The sequence below is a fragment of the Oncorhynchus tshawytscha genome, linkage group LG33 (assembly GCF_018296145.1).
Source record: "Oncorhynchus tshawytscha isolate Ot180627B linkage group LG33, Otsh_v2.0, whole genome shotgun sequence".
NCBI lineage: Eukaryota > Metazoa > Chordata > Actinopteri > Salmoniformes > Salmonidae > Oncorhynchus > Oncorhynchus tshawytscha.
Window position 1 is genome coordinate 13,551,463 of NC_056461.1, and position 19,725 is coordinate 13,571,187.

General features: G+C 44.6%; 1 protein-coding gene across 1 annotated transcript; it reads right to left on the bottom strand.

Moving 5' to 3' along the window:
* Positions 1-2,756: 2,756 nt before the first annotated feature.
* Positions 2,757-18,321, bottom strand: itih5 (inter-alpha-trypsin inhibitor heavy chain 5). Its single transcript, XM_024372869.2, has 14 exons — positions 18,095-18,321; positions 17,943-17,987; positions 17,189-17,352; positions 16,434-16,544; positions 13,769-14,043; positions 11,935-12,104; positions 11,401-11,517; positions 9,815-9,986; positions 9,245-9,557; positions 7,330-8,012; positions 7,123-7,176; positions 3,964-4,080; positions 3,467-3,844; positions 2,757-3,324 (listed from the first exon to the last, which is right to left on the bottom strand). The coding sequence occupies exons 1-14, from the start codon at positions 18,224-18,226 to the stop codon at positions 3,044-3,046; spliced, it is 3,012 nt and encodes a 1,003-aa protein (XP_024228637.1). The 5' UTR covers positions 18,227-18,321; the 3' UTR covers positions 2,757-3,043.
* Between the last annotated feature and the right edge of the window lie 1,404 nt (positions 18,322-19,725).

Here is a 19,725-nt window from a genome sequence, read left to right on the forward strand (position 1 = left end):
AAACAGAATTTTGAATTGTGACTGAATGTTTAATGGATATCCACTTGAAAGTGCCATGTTTGCTATAATATATTCATGATTCATTTATGATACAACAAGAAACATGTCTTTGTCTTTTGTCTTCACTGTTGTCACTATCGTTTGTATTATAATTTAAATTCAAGTAAAATTGTATAATAATAAAAACCACGAGTGTTGAATACCTTTGGTGGCTCGGGTCAGCCCGGTGGCTGCTGAGCTCGATGACAGACACCTGAGCGGGACGCAGAGTAGTAGACCTGTGTGGGGGGGGCCAACGGGCCTTTGACCCCAAACTGATGACAGGAGGGGTGAGGGGGGTGGTTAGAGGGGGAGATAGTCATTGGCACAGGGACTGGTAGAGGAGAGAGTTAGTTAGGGGGGTGTCTGGTGTGATCCTAAGCAGAATGTCGCCACTTGAGCTTGACCAGGTTTACATGTTTGCTCTCCCAGTGAGCACCTAAACCTAGCATGCAAAGAGCCTGCCTTCCTGCAATGACTAAGGCCTGGGTTCAGTCCCAATACAATTTGTAGACAATGCGGCTGTTAAACGCAATTCCGATTGAGCAGCGTTTACCGTGAATATGAGCTCTAAGAACATGAGGACATTTCCTTTAAAGCCCTGATGGGATTAACTCAGTAGGATGGAGCACAGTACTAGTTTTGGGTGTGATTCCTGCTTGGGCCACATACAGCACATACTTATACTAAATGTTTGTGTTAACTGTTAGTTACTTTCATAGAACTGTTTACTTGGTAATGTTAGTATTATGTTTCAGGTGTTCTCACAATCTAGAGCTGTTCAGAAAAAAGTAGATCTTTACAAATAAATATTGTTTTTATGTTTTACTTCCTTTACACACAAAAAGTTCATCCGGTTCAATAAAGGTTATATTTACATGTACAAAATGACAGTATAAAACGATACATGTCAAACAATGTCCTTATTACATTTATATTAAAAATAGTAAAAAAATACATTCAAGAATATTGATGGTTGGTTATTCAGTGCAGATACCCCTGAGGAAAAAACAACAGGAAGTAGGCAACAGGAATTGGATTGAAAGACATGGTTGGAGGGGGATGGGTGGATGGGGTAGTAGCATAGAACATGATAGAGGCCTCTAGTAGCCAAAAGGCTGTGTTAGAATGGGCTGTGCTATTGAGGGCATCAACCATTTTAATGAAGTCAACTGGGTGGGACTTCCAACTTCATTAACTGATCCCTCCTGGTGACCCAGTTGGAGTCATGTCCTACTGGGTCATTAGGAGGGATCAGCCAATTGTGAAGAAAAAAATGGACTACTTTAAAATGGAGATAGCCTCAATGGCACTGCCCATGATGTCACAGAGGCTACAGTTGAAGTCGGAAGTTTACATACACCTTAGCCAAATACATTTAAACTCAGTTTTTCACAATTCCTGATATTTAATCCTAGTAAAGAATTCCCTGTCTTAGGTCAGTTAGGATCACCACTTTATTTTAAGAATGTGAAATGACATAATAATAGTAGAGAGAATGATTTATTTCAGCTTTCATTTCTTTCATCACATTCCCAGTGGGTCAGAAGTTTACATACACTTAAATTAGTATTTGGTAGCATTGCCTTTAAATTGTTGAACTTGATAAAAAAAATTCAGGTAGCCTTCCACAAGCTTCCCACAATAAGTTGGGTGAATTTTGGCCCATTCCTCCTGACAGAGCTGGTGTAACTGAGTCAGTTTTATAGGCCACCTTGTTTGCGCACGCTTTTTCAGTTCTGCCCACAAATTTTCTATAGTATTGATGTCAGGGCTTTGTGATGGCCACTCCAATACCTTGACTTTTTTGTTGTTGTTTTTTTTGCCACAACTTTGTAAGTATGCTTGGGGTCATTGTCCATTTGGAAGACCCATTTGCAACCAAGCTTTAACTTTGGCTTGCAAGCCTCCCCCTTTCTCCTCCAAACATAACGATGGTCATTATGGCCAAACAGTTCTATTTTTGTTTCATCAGACCAGAGGACATTTCTCCAAAAAGTACGATCTTTGTCCCCATGTGCAGTTGCAAACCGTAGTCTGTCTTTTTTATGGCGGTTTTGTAGCAGTGGCTTCTTCCTTGCTGAGCGGCCTTTCAGGTTATGTCGATATAGGACTCGTTTTACTGTGGATAAAGATACTTTTGTACCGGTTTCCTCCAGCATCTTCACAAGGTCCTTTGCTGTTGTTCTGGGATTGATTTGCATTTTTCGCACCAAAGTACGTTCATCTTTAGGAGACAGAACGCATCACCTTCCTGAGATGTATGACGGCTGCGTGGTTCCATGGTGTTTATACTTGCATACTATTGTTTGTACAGATGAACGTGGTACCTTCAGGCGTTGGGAAATTGCTCCCAAGGATGAACCAGACTTTTTTATCTGAAGTCTTGGCTGATTTCTTTTGATTTTGCCTGATGTCAAGCAAAGAGGCACTGAGTTTGAAGGTAGGCCTTGAAATACATCCACAGGTACACCACAATTGTGTCAATTAGCCTATCAGAAGCTTCTAATGCCATGACATCATTTTCTGGAATTTTCCAAGCTGTTTAAAGGCAGAGTCAACTTAGTGTATGTAAAACTTCTGACCCACTGGAATTGAGATACAGTGAATTTTAAGTGAAATAATCTGTCTGTAAACAATTGTTGGAAAAATGACTTGTGTCATGCACAAAGTAGATGTCCCAATCAACTTGCCAAAACTATAGTTTGTTAACAAGAAATTTGTGGAGTGGTTGAAAAACGAGTTTTAATGACTCCAACATAAGTGGATGTAAACTTCCGACTTCAACTGTATTTGGCACAGATCGAAAGATGAGTCCTCTATGTGACTATGGGTAGTTGAGTAGTGTTTGGAGTGTGAGTATGTGGGTCAAAAAGAAAGCTGATTTAGAGGTTTAGCATCAGAGGGTATGAAAAGAGCATGTTGGCTACTATAGCTGTACCTGGGGTTATAGTTTCTGTGTGCGCGGGACAAGTTCATTGCTGGCTCCTTATTGGCCCCTGTCTCAGGCTCCGTTACTTCCGTGGGGCCAATCGCCAGTGTCGAATAGGTGTGACACCACATAATCTTCATACTGTCCATCGATCAGCTTGGCTGCGTTGTTCCTGGCGAACCAGCAGTCCACGCTCTGACGTCCGCTGTAGATACGCCGGGTCTTCTGGACCACCGGCACTGAACGCCCTTTGACCTTCAGGATGGGTGACCGTGCAGACGTGCTGTTGTCTCCTGTTGCCATGGCGTTGCCAGGAAGCTCTGCGAGTCCCACTTCCTCATACAAAAACTGACCTGGAAGTAGAATCACAGAGGGTCAGAATGGAAAGGAACCACAGAGCTATAGGCAAACCAATGGTAATCCTCACTAGGGCCTAATTCCATGTTGGCTCAAGACCCCTTCTCCCACCGACCACTAGTAGTTTCTGATACCTACCCAGTAGTCCATGACAGTCATGTGACAGCCCTTTGCTGTTGGAGATGTAAAATCCCAGGTGGTTTCTCTGATAAGGAGCAGGGTTCTTGTACTGATGCACCAGTATGACGAAACAAATGGTTCCTCCTATGGTTACGGTCACGGTGGACTTTCCCACTATCGTCACCGCAAGCCCGCCACTCTCCACGGAGACTGTGGTGTCGCAGGACAGGACCAGGCGGTCCTGTCCATCCAGAATGACCTTCTTGGGGGTGACCTCGATGTAGGAACGTTTGGGTCGGTTCACCACGATGGTAATGGTGCTGAAGTATGTCCTGTGCTGTTTGTGGCTGCCCGCTGGTGCCGGGGCGCCTATCAGCTTACCGTTTACTGTCACACCTAGACTCACATATACACACACACACGATCACACACACAAATAGACCACACAAATCATATGAAAACACATAACCAAACATCAAACATAAAGTCAGAATCTCTTGAGGGGACAGTCTTACCAGAGTGCTTGTGGTCAGATACCATTCTGAGAATGTGTCCTGGCTCTCCGTTGATGTTGAAACACACTGTCAGTTTACTGAGGGGGAACTCAACCACAAAGTGGGGATCGCCGTCCGCTGTGGCAAGGGGGTTGGTGCGAGAGAGACGGGATAGGGAGACACTGGTATTGAATATGAGGGAATATGAGGAGATAGTACATCTATGCATATGGATTCAAATACATGTGTATTGCAGTATTTGAAATGTATAACATTTTCAAAAACACAGCCAAAACAAGTACTTTTATTTGAGTATCTGAATGATTTTTTTGTAAAAATCAAATAGTCGACCAAATTGTATTTGAAAGTTTTTTTCAAATACCTGGGTTAAATGCATGGGTGTATTTGAGGATCTGAATACTTGTTTGGAAATAGTAGTTGAAATACATTAAATAGTATTTGAACCCAGGTCTGATAAATACACTTTTCTGTATATATCTGTGGGTCTGAAGCACAAATGACTATACCGTATGTATAATCAGATATCACTGTTACGGTTTTCTTCCGTCGAAAGAGAGTCAGACCAAAATGCAGCATGGTTAATACGATACATGTTTAATGTAGACAAAACACGATCAATACAAAACAACAAACGGACTGTGAAAACCTATACAGCCTATCTTCTGAACACTAACACTAAGACAGGAACAATCACCCACGAAACACTCAAAGAATATGGCTGCCTAAATATGGTTCCCAATCAGAGACAACGAGAATCACCTGCCTCTGATTGAGAACCGCCTCATGCAACCATAGACTTTGCTAGAACACCCCACTAAGCCACAATTCCAAAACCTACGAAAAAAACCCATACATAAACACAACACAAAATAAACCCATGTCACACCCAGGCCTGACCAAATAAATATAGAAAACACAAAATACTAAGACCAGGGCGTGACAATCACCAGATACCAGTGTAGGCTGTAAATTGTAGGCAGTTAGTTGTAGGCAGTTAGCTGTTGGCTGTAAATTGTAGGCAGTTAGTTGTAGGCAGTTAGCTGTTGGCTGTTAGTTGTAGGCAGTTAGCTGTTGGCTGTAAATTGTAGGCAGTTAGTTGTAGGCAGTTAGCTGTTGGCTGTTAGTTGTAGGCAGTTAGTTGTAGGCAGTTAGTTGTAAGGCAGTTAGTTGTAGGCAGTTAGTTGTAGGCAGTTAGTTGTAGGCAGTTAGTTGTAGGCAGTTAGCTGTTGGCTGTTGGTTGTAGGCAGTTAGTTGTAGGCAGTTAGCTGTTGGCTGTTAGTTGTAGGCAGTTAGTTGTAGGCAGTTAGTTGTAGGCAGTTAGCTGTTGGCTGTTAGTTGTAGGCAGTTAGCTTAGTTGTTGTAGGCAGTTAGCTGTTGGCTGTTAGTTGTAGGCAGTTAGTTGTAGGCAGTTAGCTGTTGGCTGTTAGTTGTAGGTTGTTAGTTGTAGGCAGTTAGTTGTAGGCAGTTAGTTGTAGGCTGTTAGTTGTAGGCAGTTAGCTGTTGGCTGTTAGTCATAGGCAGTTAGCTGTTGGCTGTTAATTGTAGGCAGTTAGCTGTTGGCTGTTAGTTGTAGGCTGTTAGTTGTAGGCAGTTAGCTGTTGGCTGTTAGTTGTAGGCAGTTAGCTGTAGGCAGTTAGCTGTTGGCTGTTAGTTGTAGGCAGTTAGTTGTAGGCAGTTAGTTGTAGGCAGTTAGCTGTTGGCTGTTAGTTGTAGGCAGTTAGTTGTAGGCAGTTAGTTGAAGGCAGTTAGTTGTAGGCAGTTAGCTGTTAGTTGTAGGCAGTTAGCTGTTGGCTGTTAGTTGTAGGCAGTTAGTTGTAGGCAGTTAGCTGTTGGCTGTTAGTTGTAGGCAGTTAGTTGTAGGCAGTTAGCTGTTGGCTGTTAGTTGTAGGTTGTTAGTTATAGGTTGTTAGTTGTAGGCAGTTAGTTGTAGGCAGTTAGTTGTAGGTTGTTAGTTGTAGGCAGTTAGTTGTAGGCAGTTAGCTGTAGGCAGTTAGTTGTAGGTTGTTAGTTGTAGGCAGTTAGCTGTTGGCTGTTAGTTGTAGGCAGTTAGCTGTTGGCTGTTAGTTGTAGGCAGTTAGCTGTTGGCTGTTAGTTGTAGGCAGTTAGTTGTAGGCAGTTAGTTGTTGGCTGTTAGTTGTAGGCAGTTAGTTGTAGGCAGTTAGCTGTTGGCTGTTAGTTGTAGGCAGTTAGCTGTTGGCTGTTAGTTGTAGGCTGTTAGTTGTAGGCAGTTAGCTGTTGGCTGTTAGTTATAGGCAGTTAGCTGTTGGCTGTTAGTTGTAGGCAGTTAGCTGTTGGCTGTTAGTTGTAGGCAGTTAGCTGTTGGCTGTTAGTTGTAGGCTGTTAGTTGTAGGCAGTTAGCTGTTGGCTGTTAGTTGTAGGCAGTTAGCTGTTGGCTGTTAGTTGTAGGCAGTTAGTTGTAGGCAGTTAGCTGTTGGCTGTTAGTTGTAGGCAGTTAGTTGTAGGCAGTTAGTTGTAGGCAGTTAGTTGTAGGCAGTTAGTTGTAGGCAGTTAGCTGTTGGCTGTTAGTTGTAGGCAGTTAGTTGTAGGCAGTTAGCTGTTGGCTGTTAGTTGTAGGCAGTTAGTTGTAGGCAGTTAGCTGTTGGCTGTTAGTTGTAGGTTGTTAGTTGTAGGCAGTTAGCTGTTGGCTGTTAGTTGTAGGCTGTTAGTTGTAGGCAGTTAGCTGTTGGCTGTTAGTTGTAGGCAGTTAGCTGTAGGTTGTTAGTTGTTTCCTGCTTTGAATGGGCCTGTGAGACCTGAGCTAAGTGCAAATTCATGAGATCAGAGAGCAGCAGTAATGACAAGGTCATTGATGTCATCTCACGTGTCTTCTTCAGTCTACTGACCTCTCTCTCAGTCTCAGTGTGTGTGAGGTTTGGTGTGTATTCCCGTGACTGTGTGTGTGTGTGTGTGTGTGTGTGTTTGTGAGTACTTCCCAGTACCAATCCCAGGCCCAGTGCAGATACTTCAATTAGCCCATGTAAACATTCTGTAGTTCAGTTTCAGAGTAAATAGACATCTCCGACCCCTTGACTGTCTGTAATGATTGCTGTGTGTCTGACTGGGTTCCTAACTTAAAGTCGGCCCACACAGAGAGTAGAGAGAGTCTACTGTACCTTTCTCCAGTCCCCCTCCCTCTAACAGAGCCTCAGAACCACTAACCTGATGTTTTGGAGATGGTTATGGATTTTTGGGCTGGCCTCTTCAAAACTTTACCTATAGACAAAACAGACTTTGATTTGTACAGGTCATATGTTTTCAATAGTCCAATACTTCCTCTCAGTTTCTATTTGTTGGCATTGGCATCGATAACAGGAAGCATTTGATCAAACGGATTAAGTCAGAAACAAAAGCCTCAAGCCTGCTAACCCGTTGTCTTGGTAACTGTGGAACTCTGTCCACCCGGCTGGTCTTTCTTCAAGTGCAGGCTCTGGGCTGTGTCTTCCTCCCCTTCCATCTCATCCGACAGCTCATTGGCTGAAACAGCCTTCTTATTTGTCTCTGTGGTTACAGGGGTGGGGGTGGGTGTATCCTCGGCCATGGTTCCGTCGGCCAACACCTGAGGTTTTTCCACCACCAGGGAGGTGAGGGGCGTGAGGAAGTGGTATGTCAGGGAGAGGTTAGTCGCCTGCTGGGTATGTCCCTCTCTCTCCCTGCTGGTCTGGCTCTTCAGCCTGGACCTCAACCCCTCCTTCACACTCAGGAAACCCCATACACGCTCCACGAAATCATCCGCCACTGACCCTGTCGTGCCCGCCCCTGTGTCCCCTGACCCCACCCCGGCCGCCGCCTCCTTCACGTGCCTCTCCGTCTCCACCTCCCTTTGCCGTAACGCCACGTCTGTCTCCAGGACGATGCTCTTGTCGCTGTTGCTGGCGGTGACCTGGACGTGCAGGGAGTCTGCACTTTGATTGGTCAATTTGCCGGCGATGACGATCTCTGAGCCGTTGAAATAGTTGGTGAAGAGGTGCTGGGTGACGTACTGGACTGAGTCCTCTGTGTAATTCACCCTGATGTCAGAGAGCAGTGGAGTGCCTATCTCATCATAAAACCTAGAGGAAGAGAGAGGGAGGGAGGGACATGGAGGGAGGGAGAGAGAGAGAGATATATGGGAAAGTGAAAGAGGGAATCGAAGTAACATCCAATGTTATAATATGTGTTACCATGTTATAACATGTTGAGAATCTAGCGCCCAGTAGAGGTCTAGACCTCAGCTACTTCACTGTATCATGGACACAAGAATCAAGACATTGTGTGTGCTACTCTCTTATATGCTCTAGGGGCCTCAAATGTCTGTGTGACTGTGTACACACTCACCCCCCCCCAGAGATCCGGTTAGGGACAGTGATGTATTGAGGAGAGCATGCCTGCATCCCAAATGTCACCCTGTGGTTCCTGGTCATAAGGAGTGCACTCTGTAGGGATTAGGGAATGGGGTGCCATTTTGGACACAACCAGTGTGTGTTTGTAATATGTTGGTTTTCCAGCCAGGCCTTGGACCGTAGCACAGTAAACCTCCTCACCTCTTTAACTGTGTGTTGACTCAGCTAGGTCTCTCCTCTGTTATTATCTCAGGATGCTATCAATTAACCCCTCAGACATACCCAGACTGCCCTTTCACAACACACAGTCACACACATTCCTCCCCTCACTCCTAAACTAACACTTCAGAAAAGTGTCCAGTAAGACTGTCGCCGAGTGTGTGTGTGTTTGGTTTGAAAGATTGCAGTTCAAGAAGAGCCTTCTCTCAGTACGTGTATCATTGGTTATTCTTTCACTCATTCCTATTCCTTTATCTCACCCCCTGACCTTCTCTATACCATTTGACTATAATGGATTATAATGAATCAATTCTAACCACCTCTGCCTTCTCCTCTGTACTAGCTGTCTACTGAACATCTTTCTTTCTTTCTTTCTTTCTTTCTTTCTTTCTTTCTTTCTTTCTTTCTTTCTTTCTTTCTTTCTTTCTTTCTTTCTTTCTTTCTTTCTCTTTCTTTCTTTCTTTCTTTCTTTCTCTTTCTTTCTCTTTCTTTCTCTCTTTCTTTCTTTCTCTTTCTCTCTCTCTCTCTCTCTCTTTCTTTCTTTCTCTCTCTCTCTTTCTTTCTTTCACACACTCTCTCTCTCTCTCTCTCTCTCTCTCTCCCTCTCTCTCTCTCTCTCACACACACTCTCTCTCTCTCTCTCTCTCTCTCTCTCTCTCTCATTCTCATTCTCTCTCTCTCTCTCTCTCTCTCTCTCTCTCTCTCTCTCTCTCATTCTCACTCTCTCTCTCTCACCCCCATACCCTTTGAGCATGGTGCTGGCGTCTGAATCCTCATGTATCCTCCTCATCATCCCACAGTTTTCCAGGGCCATGCGTTCCAGAAGCCTGTAGTCCACATCGTTCCCCATCCCGATGGTGAACACGCAGAACTGCTCCTTCACCGCCGCCCGCGCGCTGCTGAGGATGCTGGGAGACTGCAGCTCGCCCACCGTGGGCCGCCCGTCTGTCAGGAAGATGATGAGAGACACACTGTTGTGGTTGGCGTCTGGGTCGGCGTTCAGATAGCCGCTTAGCAATGAGGAGCCCGTCTGTATGCCACCGTTGATGTCAGTGCCTGGTAGAGGAGAGATGGAGAGAGAGATTGATCTTGGGAAATAGTGGTTAGTAGTGATTCAAAAATGGGGGTTGAGTAAGAGAAAGAACTCCATAGGGGCAGCAGGAAATCTTGAGGTTAGAGCGCTGCTACACACTTGTACAAGTGTGTAGCAGGACAAATATAATCACCCCTAAATGATTCTGATTAGTCCTATCAGTGAAAGAACTAATCTTCCTCTATCCCAGAATGCACTGCTGTGTCTCTATCTCTCTCACCTCCAGTGGGTTGGAGCATATAGATGAACTTCTTGGCGTCTCGGACGTTGAGAGGCGTGACGGGGACCAGGCGGTTGGGCTGCCACACCTTGATACGGTTGGAGAAGCTGACAAAGTTAAACCGGTCGCCTGGACGCAGGTCCCTCAGGATAGTGAACAGGGCATCCTTAGTCTGAGAGAGAGGGAGGGAGAGGGGCGAGAGAGAGAGAGAGAGAACATTTTGGTTTTGCTTTCATGAATAACTCAAATGACATCATTGTAATACCTTTGCCTTCGTGCAAAATCATTCTATTCAGTTGTGTTCACGCGAGAGAACCAAACAGGCCTGGAAAACTTTGCCCCAACAGGAAGAGACACCTTGTCACACAAAAGGCTATTATAACACACATGGTCATGGTTTATGTTAGCACCAATACAGTGGAAATGACCTAGATGTAATGTTTTAGTCATGGTTTTTGTGAGCAGTATTGTTGTCATGCCAACTCTGCAATGGTTGGGTTTAACCTGACACTGCCATTGAAAGACCCAGCCCTTAGAAACAGCTGTGAGATTCCGTTCCTTAGTTCAGAAACGGTTTCTCTCACCACCTCACGCACACACACACACACACACACACACACACACACACACACACACACACACACACACACACACACACACACACATACACGGAAACACACACACCACAACTATTTACCGTATCCATGCTACAGCTTGTTTCTCAACTGTACTGGGGTTTAGAAGTTGCGCAGAATGAAAAGCCTACCAAATGAATAGTGAATATGAAATCTGTAGTTGAGTGGGTGTGATAGAGTTAGATGGGTTACCAATGCCTATAGACTGTAAGGGGCAAGAGTCAGAGCCATAGACAGACTGAGTCCTCTATTGTAGGGAGAGATCAAAGCCCACTTGTTCACTACAGAGTGGTCCACTGGGGGTGGAGGGAAAAGGGGAAGGGATCACTCCAGACGATGCTGTCATCTGGAGGGTTTAAATTATGCCAAAGACAATGACGCCTCTCCTCCATAGCATTCAATTCAATACAACTACAATAGTGAACTTTGAGCATGTTTCCAGTTTTTCAGAGTGTGCATGAATCAGTTTCTCTTTTCTGTTTTTGCCACTCTAAGTCTTTGGGTTTCTGGATCTGCAGTGGAGCAGCTGCTCAGATGAAGTATCAGATGATACCAGAGGGATTATAACGCAATCTCCCAGAAGGAAGGATCTGATTTTGATATTACCAGACCAGTGTGGGAGTATTGCGCCAGAGACCGGAGAGGGGGCGGACTGGGGGTCGTATTCATCCTCCGCTGCTACACTAACTCGGGATCTCTCAGGATCGTTAAGGCTTGATCACAGAGATGTGAAGGACCAAAGTAGAACTAATGTTGACTCCACCTGGAATTTAGTAAAACCCACAGATTCCCCATAAGCTATACAGTATATATGTGTGATCATTGTAAACAGAAGGAAACCATGTTTAACAACAACGACAAAAAGGAGAAGGAGAGAACAAGATATCTTGACCCTATCTAGTAAGCAGTGGACAATGGTGTGATGAGAAGGGTTTGACCGTAACCGGCTACCTGTCTGATCTTGGTGCCTAGCATAGAGGCACTGGTGTCGATCACAAACACCACGTTCTTGGGCACCACCGGCAGATCCTTGGGGGCGAAGTAGTGCACAAAATGGCCGTTCAGAACCTGAGAGAGAACCAGAGAAATGTTAGACAGTTCTCAGTAGCCATGAGCAGTAAAACAGAGCCCACCAACACAGTGTCCACAGGGCTGCAGGACTGACGGTGTGGTTGTAGAGTGACCCGGGAGGGGGTGGATATGGTGCTGGAAAATGAATGTGTTGACGGTGGATGAAGGCTATGGGACCAGGATGTGTGAGAGTGTGTGAGAACCAGAGAGATGTGTATGTGTCCTGTTTGATCCCTGATTAATGCATGCAGTTTTCATGTATACTGTGAAGCGGAGCTAAATGGTTTAACATGTTTCTATCTACCATGTCTGGACAGGTCTGGTCATGGCATGACACATTTGCACTAATCGCGGGAGTGTTGGATGTGTGTGTGTGGGTGTGTGTGTGTGTGTTTTTGGTGTGTGAAATCTGACCTGTATGTCTCCTATCCCCAGCTCTCTCTCCACATCATAGTGCACCACAAACTCTCCCAGCATGCCGCTGGTGGTGATCTTAGCCTGCTGAACGATGTTGGGGCTGAAGGTGATCCTACAGAACGTCTTATTTTGTTTGATCACCGTGGAAACAGGAAGAGCAGGCTTGGCTGGTGGGAGGGAAACATTAAGTGTGTGTGAGATAAAGCTGGGAAGTGTGTGTGTGTCTGTGTGTGTGTGTGTGTGTGTGTGTGTGTGTGTGTGTGTGTGTGTGTGTGTGTGTGTGTGTGTGTGTGTGTGTGTGTGTGTGTGTGTGTGCGCACGTGTGTGTGTTTGTGGGGAAGGGTGTGCTAAACTAGAGATGCTCAACATTGCCCATAGGAAGGTTAAATAAATGTAGTTGGAATCCAAGCATTTTCAGAGGTGCCAATATCGTTGCAGAACTATTTCTAATGTTAGATACAGTGCATTCGCTTAATATTCAGACCCCTTGACATTTTCCACATTTTGTTACGCTACAGCATTATTCTAGCATTTATTTAAAACAATTCCCCCCCCCCTCATCAATCTACACACAATACCTCATAATGACAAAGCAAAAACTGTTTTTTAGACATTTTTGTAAAAAGCTGAAACATCACATTTACATAAGTATTCATACTCTTGACACAGTACTTTGTTGAAGCACCTTTGGAAGCAATTGTATTCTCGAGTCTTCTTGGCTATGACGCTACAAGCTTGGCACACCTGTATTTGGGGAGTTTCTCCCATTCTTCTCTGCAGAGCCTTTCAAGCTCTGTCAGGTTGGATGGGGATTGTCGCTGCACAGCTATTTTCAGGTCTCTCCAGAGATGTTTGATCGGGTTCAAGTTCGGGCTCTGGCTGGGCCACTCAAGGACATTCAGAGACTTGTCCCGAAGCCACTCCTGCGTTGTCTTGGCTGTGTGCTTAGGGTTGTTGTCCTGTTGGAAGGTGAACCTTTGCCCCAGTCTGAGGTCCTGAGCAGGTTTTCATCAAGGATCTCTCTGTACTTTGCTCCGTTCATCTTCCCTCGGTCTTGACTAGTCACCCAATCCCCGCCGCTGAAAAACCTCTCACAACATGATGCCTCCACCACCATGCTTCACCGTAGGGATAGTGCTAGGGTTCATCTAGACGTGACACTTTGCTTTCAGGCCAAAGAGTTCAAACCAGAAAATCTTGTTTCTCATGGTCTGAGAGTACTTTAGGTTCCTTTTGGCAAAGTCCAAGTGGGTTGTTATGTGCCTTTTACTGAGGAGTGGCTTCCTTCTGTTCACTCTACCATAAAGGCCTGATTGGTGGAGTGCTGCAGAGATGGTTGTCCTTCTGTAAGATTCTCTCACCCCCACAGAGGAACTCCTGAGCTCTTCTTGCTTTTTGCTCTGACATGCACTGTCAACTGTGGGACCTTATATAGACAGGTGTGTGCCTTTCCAAATCATGTCCAATCAATTGAATTGACCATAGGTGGACTCCAATCAAGTTGTAGAAACATCTCAAGGACGATCAATGGAAACAGGATGTACCTGAGCTCAATTTCGAGTCTCATAGCAAAGGGTCTGAATACGTATGTAAATAAGGTATTTCTGTTTTTTATTTTTAATACATTTGCAGATGTTTCTAAAAACCTGTTTTTGCTTTGTCGTTATGGGTTATTGTGTGTAGCTTGAGGAGGAAAAATATTTGTTTAATCCATTTAAGAATGCTGTAATGTAACAAAATGTGGAGAAAGTAAAAGGGTCTGAATACTTTCAGAATGCACACCTAGTATGGACAAAGCACAGACTCAACACATCCCACACTCAAACTGTACCAGGTGTCTTCGCTGCACTGGCACCACTGGCTACTGCCGTGTTGCTCTTGCCGTTGCGCAGTGGCAGCACTTCCAGGTGGGTGATGGTGGAGTGATCCACAATGGTGACGTCCACACTGAGACGGCTGACCAGCTGCAAGGGTCTCAGGCTGGTCACATGCTCATACCTCCCCAGCCTCCGCTGGAGCAGCTCCTCATAGGTCAGCATGAACATGGCCCGGTTACGACCTGGGATACTGGCCCCCATCCTGAACACCTCCACCTCTGGTTCGCTACTGATGGAGGAGAGAGGGGAGGAGGAGAGAGAGACGGGGGAGAGGAGAGGGGAGGAATGGAGGAAAAAATAAGAAGAATATAGAGGAAAGAAAAAGGGAGAGAAATAGTTGGGGAAGAGGAGGAGTAGGGAATGAGTCATTCCAAGTAGTGACATCATCAGTGTGGAAGGGCAGTGACTGCCAGGAGCTCTCCTCACGGGACTCAGCCTCAGCCAACATTTCCAATCCTCTACCTATCTACATCTCTCCCTCCTTCTTTATTTTCTCCCTCCTGTTCTCCTTTACTCTTTCTATCACTCTCCTCTCCCCTTCCCTCTCTGTGAAATTTGAATACCCTCTTTGTAAATCTGATTTCATTTTAAAAGTGTCATTTTATGGCCTGGCAAGTAAAAGCATGATGTAATTTATTTCTGTCAGAGACTGGTCACAGATTTATGTGACAATAATTCTTAATTTCCAGTCTCTTCATTTCAAGTCTCCAATCCATCAAGATAGAACTGCCAAAGGGGGAGGAGTTGCAATCTACTGCAGAGATAGCCTGCAAAGTTCTGTCATACTTTCCAGGTCTATACCCAAACAGTTTGAACTTCTAATTTTAAACATGAACCTCTCCAGGAATAAGTCTCTCACTGTTGCCGCCTGCTATCGACCCCCCTCCGCTCCCAGCTGTGCCCTGGACACCATTTGTAAATTGATCGCCCCCCCATCTAGCTTCAGTGTTCGTTCTGTTAGGTGACCTAAACTGGGATATGCTTAACACCCCGGCAGTCCTACAATCTACGCTAGATGCCCTCAATCTCACACAAATCATCAAGGAACCCACCAGGTACAACCCTAAATCCGTAAACATGGGCACCCTCATAGACATTATCCTGACCAACTTGCCTTCCAAATACACCTCCGCTGTTTTCAATCAGGATCTCAGCGATCACTGCCTCATTGCCTGTATCCGCTATGGGTCTGCGGTCAAACGACCACCCCTCATCACTGTCAAACGTTCCCTAAAACACTTCTGCGAGCAGGCCTTTCTAATCAACCTGGCCCGGGTATCCTGGAAGGATATTGACCTCATTCTGTCAGTCGAGGATGCCTGGTCATTCTTTAAAAGTAATTTCCTCACCATCTTAGATAAGCATGCCCCGTTCAAAAAATGCAGAACTAAGAACAGATATAGCCCTTGGTTCACTCCAGTCCTGACGGACTGCAATAGTGGCGGACTGCAATAGCATCGAATAGTCCCCGCGATATGCAACTGTTCAGGGAAGTCAGGAACCAATACACACAGTCTGTCAGGAAAGCAAAGGCTAGCTTTTTCAAGCAGAAATTCACATCCTGTAGCTCTAACTCCAAAATGTTTTGGGACACTGTAAAGTCCATGAAGAACAAGAGTACCTCATCCCAGCTGCCCACTGCACTGAGGCTAGGTAACACGGTCACCACTGATAAATCCATGATAATCTAAAATTTCAATATGCATTTCTCAACGGCTGGCCATGCCTTCCTCCTGGCTACTCCAACCCCGGGCCTACAGCTGTGTTAATCTGCTAAATTGTAATTATTCGCTCCTATGGTCTATTTATTGCCTACCTCCTTATGCCTTTTGCACACACTGTATATTGACTTTATTTTTTGCACACACTGTATATTGACTTTATTTTTTCTACTGTGCCATTGACTTGTTTATTGTGTTATTGGCTTGTTTATTGTTTACTCCATGTGTAACTCTGTGTTGTTGTCTGTGTCACACTGCTTTGCTTTATCTTGGCCAGGTCACAGTTGCAAATGAGAACTTGTTCTCAACTAGCTTACCTGGTTAAATAAAGGTGAAATAAATCAAAATAAATGATCCAGCCCTGCTACTCAACTCCAGGCAGGTCAGAAACACATGTTTTGTGGTCAGGCTGGTGTTTGAAGTCGCACTCCAGTCTCCTTTTCACCTCATTTAACACCTGGTTTACTTAAGAAAAGGCACAGAAGCCTTTCCTCTTTGGTTCTCCATTGCTCCTCTATTGTTCCCAAAAACAAGGTGGAGGCCGATGACATCAGACGGCACCATCAGACCAACTAATTTAATGGCCTTACTCCATTAAGTTTACACTTGTGTCTAAAAACTTCTTTTTTTTACCCTAAGTGTGTGTAGATTATTGTATTTATATGTGGGGTATTGTTTTTTAACAGGAACAGTTCAATAAAATCGTTTTTTAGATGGGATATAAACCTGTTTCTACTGGCAGAGTAGTAGCAAGTGACTCTAGAGGACTCTAGATGGTTGTACTAGCAGACAAGGTTAGACACTGGTGACTGGCCATACACACACAAGAACACATTCTCTCTCTCACACACACACACACACACACACACACACACACACACAAGCACACACACTTTACCTCTGTTCACCTGCCTCCTTGTTCTTGGGTTTGGCCTCACCGCCCTTCCCCTGTTTGACCTTCTTCTCCTTGGGCCTGACCTCACTGGGGTAGACACGCCCCCCAATGATCCTGTGTTCAGGGTAGAGGTCAGAGGTCAGGGGTTAAGAGTGGAGGTGATGATAAGCACCACCAGAGTAAGTGAACCATCCATGGCAAAACTCTGTCAAAGAATCACTGGAAAAACCCTCAGTTCATTGTGGTAGGCATATATTACTGTGATACATAAAAGTATACAGGCAAACATATCAAAGACATATGTTGCAATTCACAGGCTTCTTCAGAGGCTTCTGGACTTGTCTCTCATAGTCCAGTGAACAATCTAGTAAATGTAGATGAATGAAGGCTTGTGACCACAACACAGTAAATGACCTCTGAACTATTGAACAGTCACAGGCCCCACACTAACCTCTCCCATAGCAACAGAGCCCTCATAAACCCACACAATGATTGACTGGCCACAATGACATGCCATGGGAAGAGGGAGAAAATGGCAAAGAGGAGTAGTAATCACACAACAATAAACTGAGAAAATAAATAAGACGTCAACATAAATTGAGAGGGAAAAGATCCATTGTAGTTCACTTCCAACCAGTGTACACAGTCTGAACAACATTAGACTCAGAATGACATTATCTATTACCCAGAAGCATCTATCTAGGCTACAATAAAACTACCAATGCGCAATTACGCATCTGTTGCGTTTTGGCGCTTACATGGTAAAGTTCGAGACATAGGCGTTCTTGGGAATCAGGAACTGGAAGACGCCCTCGGCGGCGGCGGAGTGCCGGTTGAGCATGGTGCACGACACCGCCGTGAAGGCGTATCGGGAGATAATGGTGGTCTTCACCGACAGCTCCTGGATATGCGGTTTGGTCTCCTACACGGTTGGACATCAACATGTTAGGTTCACGTGTATTGCTTATACTTTGGGTTTGATTGGTTTGTAATACATTTGGTTAATTTAAATCTGTCAGTGATGGATGTTTTTCAAGTCTCATCGATGGGACAGCACATCACTGCTTTCACGCACACACACATGCTGCGCATTTCCACTGTTCTATTCCGTTCATTTCCAGTGGAAATCGTTCCAAACTCCTTATCACCACGTTGGCGGGATATTTAAAAATATTTTGGAATGTATTTCTGGATAGATGTCCAGCGATTTCCACGTATCTGGCGTACAGCCCAGTGCGCTTGGCAGGTCTTTGCGTGTCACACCCGAGGAGAGTTTTCGAGGATGATTAACTGCAGAGCTGAACTACCCATCCCTCTACTCTGCTTTCACGAAATACTTTTTCTGACATATTCTTCAATTGTTATCAATGAACAACAGTATGCAGATCTCTTTGAGAATGAATGTGGTTGATATTTAGTCTACAGTAGCCTAGGCTACACCAAATGACGCACAAGAGCGCAAAAGATGCATACGGGAAGACATGTCAAGACATTCAACTTTGTAATCTTTACCTTAATAAGCATGGATTTCACCTGGCGAGGCACTCTACGGGGAGACTGAGATGGGAAACCAAATCGATTTGTTAAATAGTGCTCTAATGAAGCGCTCAAAATATATATCAATGTTGCCAAATGAAATAGTTCAGAGTTGAAATGGCACTCACAATATCCAAATCAAAGTCGGTCAAGTCAGGAGAAAGATCCTCCTCAATGTTAATATCCTCAAACTGTCCAAAAACATACGGATTGTAACACATCAGTAAAGTCAAAAACAGCATGTTGACGTCCATATCCATTTACAGTAATAACGAATATGATTGCATTTTTCCAGGGTGCAGCGCACTGAGTCTGCGGGTCGTTCGGATCAGAGTGACCCAATTTGTGAGACGATGGATGACTGAGGACACTTGACTCGCAGCGGCACGCCCACCAGCAGGGAGATGCAGTCTTCCCCCTCGACTGGATTAGTCGTGTCGGGGGCTAGGGAAAAAGCGCCTGACCCGGGTCACACACACAGGCACACAGCTATTACAATGTGCACGCCACTCCAAAGGCCATCACTTGCCTCTATAGTCTTCGTTCACTACTCGCCTTGAAGTTGACCCCACTTCCACTTCCACCCCAACAAATCACTTCAAGGTCAGTGTGATTCATTTAGCCAAGTGTCACTGTCACGTTTGAACTCTCAAAACTGCATTTATAAATACAAATTGTGTACACTTATGCAGTATGACACAAAGTCAGAATTATTTAAAGGCAAAATGATTTAACTTTAATAGGGAAAACTGTGGTAAATTTAGCAAAACCATAATTTCAAAACAGGTTTTTTATCCTTCTGAAATTTTAGGACATTGTCACGCAACTATTTACAGACAAAAACACTATTTAGTAGGATTTCAGTGTTAATATGGAGGAATGGAGAAATGTATACTGGTGGTGGGGCTAAGCTGAACATGTAGACTCAATTGGGCACTTTGTGATAGAAGCACCACATTTGGCACAGAGGCAAAACATTTTTTTATCTTTAAATTTAACCTTTATTTAACTAGGCAAGTCAGTTGAGAACAAATTCTTATTTTCAATGACGGCCTACCGGGGAACAGTGGCTTAACTGCCTTGTTCAGGAGCAGAAAGACAGATTTTTACCTTGTCATCTCAGGAATTCGGTCGAGCAACCTTTCGGTTACTGGCCCAAGGCTCTAACCACTAGTGTACCCTGCGAAGATATAGATATGGAGGCGCCCCAGATTTTGCCCCTGGGGACGTGGCAGACACTAAAATAAAAAGATAACTCCAAAATCTGGTGCCAGAACGACTCAGAGATGGCCTATAGGCCAATGCAGCAGTAGGCCTATAACTTCCATCCTCAAATAAGTCAAATACATAGGCCTAAAGCTGACAAATAAAAACATAGCAGATATCCTGATTAAAATTCAGGTTGCAATCACATTAATTCATCTCTCTACTCCTTTTCTATATGTCTTGACTTGAGCTATTGCAGTGAAGTGCAACGTTGTATCAACTCAGAAGGTTGGCGTGCTTAGGCGCTCACACTCCCTCAATGTTATTAGGACAGAGGGAAAAAAATGGACAAAACTCCTAAATGACTCAGATTCAGATCACCTTTATTATCCCACCAGGGGGAAATTCTTTTGGTCATGTGCTTAAAAAGACGGTACATAAAACATGAAAACACAGAAACTACACAATAGAATTCATCCAAAGTGCTATAGCCACACATTTAAAGTGAAAGTGCAATATGCTATATACTCGAGGGACTAACAGACTATCTATT

Bases quoted from the DNA above. Each gene is read 5' to 3' on its own strand.
- itih5 (XM_024372869.2), bottom strand. From the start codon at position 18,226: ATGGATATGGACGTCAACATGCTGTTTTTGACTTTACTGATGTGTTAC. The intron at 17,988-18,094 runs GTGAGTGCCATT...TTCCCATCTCAG, and splicing joins CCGACTTTGATTTGGATATT to TCTCCCCGTAGAGTGCCTCG. The intron at 7,177-7,329 runs GTTAGCAGGCTT...TTTTGTCTATAG, and splicing joins CACAGTTACCAAGACAACGG to GTAAAGTTTTGAAGAGGCCA.